This window comes from Nilaparvata lugens, chromosome 11, assembly GCF_014356525.2.
Source record: "Nilaparvata lugens isolate BPH chromosome 11, ASM1435652v1, whole genome shotgun sequence".
Taxonomy (NCBI): Eukaryota; Metazoa; Arthropoda; class Insecta; order Hemiptera; family Delphacidae; genus Nilaparvata; species Nilaparvata lugens.
In genome coordinates this window covers 39,122,095-39,128,305 of record NC_052514.1, presented here as the reverse complement: position 1 = coordinate 39,128,305, position 6,211 = coordinate 39,122,095, and the positions used below count along the sequence as shown (strand labels likewise).

At 34.2% G+C, this 6,211-nt stretch overlaps 1 protein-coding gene across 1 annotated transcript in view; it reads right to left on the bottom strand.

Annotated features, from left to right (window-relative positions):
• Window positions 1-385: 385 nt before the first annotated feature.
• The window catches only part of LOC111054083, a gene marked incomplete in the record, with an annotated part of 158,091 nt that continues 152,265 nt past the window's right edge, over window positions 386-6,211 (bottom strand). Inside the window, 1 exon segment of the mRNA XM_039437303.1 lies at window positions 386-2,775. Within this exon segment, the coding sequence (XP_039293237.1) occupies window positions 2,659-2,775 (117 nt within the window).

Sequence of the window (6,211 nt, the reverse complement as noted above, 5' to 3'; positions counted from 1 at the left end):
GTGAACAACTACAAGACTTAACCTATTTGGGACTATGTGTAACCTTATCTAAATTTGGGAGAGGAATAGCACAAGGTTACCTCATTTTTTCTCTCCCTATCATCTTTGATGATGTACTTATTGTATGAATCATTGAAGAATAAATAATTTTATGAGGAATAATAATATTATGAGATGTGGAGCTGCTCCAATATCATTCGCACTAGATTTTATATGCTTTATAATCAATCAAACATTAGCTTTATGCTTCATGAACTCCTAATAACTTTTCAAATAATAACTAATTCTGCTTGAAAATTCGATTCATGGGTACTTCCGTAAATAATAATACGTTTATATACTTCTATTATAATAGCAATTGAGGTTGAGTGGTAGAAAGAACATATTACTTTTGAACATTTTTATTAGCTGATAACACACATTTCAACAATGAAAAAAGTAGATTCGTATGGCTTTTATTGGTGGGGAGTCCCTTTGGGGAAGGTTCCACCGCCTGAATATATAATTTAAGCCGTCAATGGGCCTTACGACTGTCATACTTCAGCCGGGACCGACAGTTTAACGTAATATTTTAACAATGATTTAACTCTTCAAACAATATAGTAAAATAACTCTGATATGAAAGTCCAACTGTTCACGACGGTAGCGTGTACTTCATCCAATTTACTACTACAAATAAAATAATAAATGAACTTGGTCAATATTTATCAATTAATCTATGTATACATTGAAACATACACTATCATTCTCAATTATTATGAATGATTGGGAAAGGAACAACAGGCGTGAAGCCCAAAAATGTTCCTTTCCTAAATTTAGATAGAAATTTTCCAAAAAGACTTTATTAAATTTGTCCAATTTTGAGTCCAAAATATATATAAACTAGGAATTTGAAATTTAGAAAAGTTGAAAATCAATTTAAATAAGAATACTTCACTAAATCATCACTGATAACTGAGAAATACTGTACTAATAATTGAAAATTTTAAATTTTGTAAAGAAACTCACACTTATTCCTAAAACAATATGAGATTATTAACATGAGGTACAAAATATTATAATGGCACATACCATCGTTCAACCTTCCGGAAGTCGCGCCCTACTCAATCACACGAGCAGTCGCGTGTTGTACTTTGTACAACATCTAATTTTCCAAGTGTTATGTACTCTGTTTACTGTCAAAACATATTAATTAATTGTATAATTACTTTTTCCATCTTCTTGGGATTATTTTAAGATACATCAAGAAAAGCCTGGTTCGTTTACAGTCCCCGTATACAGTATTAATTAATTGTATAATTACTTTTTCCATCTTCTTGGACTATTTTACGCCTATGAAAATTTGGATGATTACCATTTCATAGCCCAATGAGGTACATCAAGCTAAGCCATCAATTCTGTGTTATTGGTGTGTTATTGGTTCGTTTACAGTCCCCGTATCCTATACTTTCCCTATCTTATGCACAACCTTCGTTCGTTCCTATCTTATGCACTGTGGCGACTAAATGGCACCTAAAGACTGAACCATTGCTCGGTTGATACTGCAACTCAGTGGAGTGATGGGGGAAAGTTTTGGAATGCATAGGTGACTCATTCACTGACACCACTCCATTCAATAGTTTTGTGCAGCAAAAAAACTGACACTGTTGTACTTTTTAGCACAGCGCGACTGCCGGAAGGTTAAATTATAAATCCATCACTATTGGAATTTTCACTACACTATTGTTGACTCTATAATATATAATATTCGATATTTTAAATATGTACTCTATATTCATTTATTGTAATATTTTCAATAAACATTCCCCTACTCCAACTACTCATATACATAAACATATTCTATTCCACTTATTGATTATAGACTACTTCAACATTATAATAATTCACGGCGGAAAATAATACATTTCAACAAATTCAATAAAATTCAACAAATTTAACAAACACGTTATTTTTGGGCCCTTGAGTCCTGAGGCTACCTCTAGATTTTAATGTGATTGTGTGGCCGCCGCTTGATTGGAACCGCTTGATTGGTTTCCATGCATTATGATCCCCTGCCACCACAGAGACGACGGAGACAGAGCATGACTCCGTGAGAAAGGGAAATGCAATTTGAAATATACCCAAATACCAGTGTATTTTCCATCGCTAACGGAAATACAGTAATGTGAGAGAATATCTCAACCCTGCATAAAATTGAGAACTGACTGACTTGAAGGCAAAATTTTCTTCTTCTTCTTCTTCTTCTTCTTCTTCTTCTTCTTCTTCTTCTTCTTCTTCTTCAAAAACGGTGATAGTTATTTATAGCAGGGTCGAGTCACAGTGAGACAAATTCAAGTCTTGAATATAATAATAATAATAAAATAATAATAATAATATAATAATAATAATAATATAATAATAATAATAAAATAATAATAATAATAATAATAATAATAATAATGATAATAATAATAATGATAATAATAATAATAATAATAATAAGTCTTCAAATCACGGATAATATAATGAAATTCACTCTACACTGACAGTGTTTTTTTAATGGAAAGGAATAAAGTTATAAAGAATGCTGGGGGTTTGGAATCGAATTCCACTGAAAACTCTATTTTTGATTTTGAATTTGAATTTCGATTTTGTGATCGAAATAATATTGGAGCTGACTTATTCGATACCAACGGCTCTTGCCACCGTTTCCACTGCGGCACCAATCTTCCTTATAATCCATCTGAACCATTCCATCAGTTTATTCTTCCAATTTCTAAAAAATCGAACTGCCTCCTTTTTGAAACTGTAAAAATAACCATTTTTGTTATAAATGTGGTGCAATATGAATTGAAATAGTTATTTGTGCAACTAGTGCGCAAAGTGACACTTTGCTGCACCGAAAGAAACGTTTACGCCCGAACCGTAGGCGAGGGCGGAATGGTTTCTTGAGTGCAGCAGAGGAACTTGCGCACGTATTTCACATTAAGTTTTTCCTACAGTTACCATTGAATATGAAAAGTGGGTAATTATGGGTAAAATTGCCTGAAATGCATCAAATGTTTTTCTGTGTAATTTTATTATTGATAAAAACCTTAATCCTGAAATCCTTAAGTCCTCGTTGTCCTTGGTTATAATATATAATGTAATAATTAGCGCGTTGTGCTTGGTTGCACCTCTGCTCACTATAGCAGCCACAGCAGTCACTGTTACCAACTTCATTTTGATTTTGCTGCACTGTTGCTCCATATAACCTACTAAGTATTTTGCGTTGCCATGTTGCAAATCTGGAGTGCAGAAAAATTTTTCCCGCACTAGAGCGGAAAAGTGATTCTTTGCGTTCTGTAATCAGTGCAGCAATGGCCACTTTTCAACGTAACTGTAGGAAAAATAATACACTATCATGAGGTTCACGTTCCCGGTTCAAGGACCGGTTTCCTAGCTCGGGATTTAGCTAAGTTTTAGCATAGAGAAACAATAGCTTAAGTAGATATCCCATGATATGGGGCGTTTATGTCGCAACTTTTACTGTCATCTCAAGCTGATAGTCCACGTAGTTCTTTCCTGTGAAGCTTTATGACGCTGGTAGTCTCTCATATTATGCCGTTCATACACTCTCACCCGGCCAAAACCGTAAAAATCGACAATAATCGACAGTAATCAGCTTGAAATAACAGTAAAAGTTGCGACATAAACGCCCTATACCATGGGATATCTACTTACGCTATTGTTTCTCTATGGTTTTAGACTTAGAAGAGCTGGAGCCAGAAAATCGGCTTCCCAAATCGGGGCGTAGCGTAGTCCAAGTTTAAATTAAATTTCGGAAACATATAGAATTGGTTACAGAATAAAACAAAGAGAAAATATTCTAAGGTTCCAGCTATTTTGAATTATTCGAGAATGTTTCATTCTGTCAAGGAAAAGCGTTTCCAATATTATAGAAATGGGGAAATCCTATACTATTAAACTAGCAATATCTGTTTATATGTTTAGATGTTTAGATGCTTGGATGTTTAGATGTTTGTATTCCACCGGATCTCGAAAACGGCTCTAACGATTCTCACGAGATTCAGAACATAGTAGCTTTATGATATAAAGTTTCGATTTCACTAGGTCTCATCCCTGGGAAAACTCGCTGAAAGACATTAAAAGGATAATTATTATTCATCGTTGGAAAACTGCTGATAATAATTTTATTATTTCGTTATCTCTTGATGATGGAAGTGAGGGAGTGAGTTCATGTGTGTGAGACTGTGTCAAAATTATGGTGAACTTCTGTAATCATTCAATCAGTTACTTAGTGCCGGTTGAAGAAAAACCGGGTTATTTTCAATCCTGATTAATTTCAGTAGATCCATCTTTTTGAAATGGTCTTCTCTGATTTGGTTCACGTGAAATTAATCAGGAATAAAATTTAACCGGCTTTTGTGCAACTGGGCCTTTGTGAGAGAAATTCTTGCATTCCTCTGAGAATTAATCTCAATTCACTGTGATCAGATAGAACATTTCTGTATGAATTTTATTACAATTTCTTCTTTCGTAATAGTAATTCCTGCTTAGAATGAAATTGAACCAGCTTTTGTGCAACCGGCTCTTGTGTAAGGGAAATTTTTGCATTCTCTGGGAATTAATCTCAATTTACTCAATTAGATAGAAAATTTCTGTATGAACTATGAATGTTATTTTAATTTCTTCTTTTGTAATTATTTTTTTATGCTTTTATACTCCAGAGCAAAGCTCGGTCCTCGATACTAAAAAGATTATCATAGAAACTACGCCCTATCTAGAAATTTACTATCATAGAAATTAACTTAGACTACGCCCCGTTTCGAAAGCCATTTTCTGACTCCAGCTGTTTAAAGTCTAGAACTTAGCTAAATCCCGAGCTAGGAAACCGGCCCTAAGCCACCACCCGATCAACATTAGTTTGTTATATCCTTGTCCGTCATTTAAACCACGGTATATAGAGGGAGACGGTAGGTGCCACGCCCATGTTTGTGCTAAATTTCCGGTGTAGCTGACGTCATTCTATATCCAATCATCTGTTTAAAAAAATTAGTTTCATGAATTGCCAATAGGTGTTAAAAACCTTGGTTGGTGGCGATGACGCAATCTAGCTGGCTGGCCACTGCGCATGCCTATACATCTCGTGACCCCTACCGTTTTCATCTAAATACCGTGATTAAAACTGACTGTAAATCACCTGAATAGATGTTATCATTTTATTTTTTTTTACTAGACTAGCAGGTAACCTAGACTAGCAAGTCAAGGGTCTAATAAAAAACTTGACAAACTGAAATTTTTAAGAATTCAAATTGAGCCTATAACCATCCTCGGTAAATAAAGAATCTTCATGCCAAATCCCAAGTTAATCAGTCTAGTAGTTCAGACTTGATGATGCATCATTCGTGAGTTTCCTATTTTGTACGTGTATAAGCCAATTCTTTCCTTTATTATTTTAAAAATTATATTTTATAAGGAATACGGACAGTGGATTGGAGTAGGTGATACCATAGAGAAACAATAGCATATATAAGTAGATACCCCATGTTGGACGTTTATGTCGCAACTTTTACTTTTATCTCAAGCTGAATGAAAAAGACTAAGAAATTGTCAAAAAACCACTGATTTTTCAAAACTATTCCTCACTATTGTCAAAATCAGTGGTTTTTTGACAATTTCTTAGTCTTTTCCATTCAATATGAATAATTACCACAATATCAACTTCTCAACTACACAAAAAGTTATCTCAAGCCAATAGTCCACGTAGTTCTTTCCCGTGAAGCTGTGTGACGCTCGTAGTCTCTCATACTGTGCCTTTCATACACTCTCTCTCTCTCCAACAAAACAGTAAAAATCGACAATAATTGATAGTAATCAGCTTGAAATAACAGTGAACGTTGCGACATAAACGCCCTATACCATGGGATATCTACTTACGCTATTGTTTCTCTATGGTGATATTTACTTTGAGTCGTTGGTATTTCTTATAAATGGCATCAATGATTCAATTCGTCAGCCAATTATGAAAGGTCGAAATTGATTCAATTTTGAGGCAACACTGTCCAGGACCTTGTAGAGAAAATTGGCCACTATTTCTTCAGCAGTAGTATTACTATTATTCTTATAGTAGTATACTATTATTTCTTCAGCAGTAAACTACTATTTCTTCATAGGGATAGTTTTCAACTGATCCAACAGAGAAATACATACAATATTAGGTTATGAATGG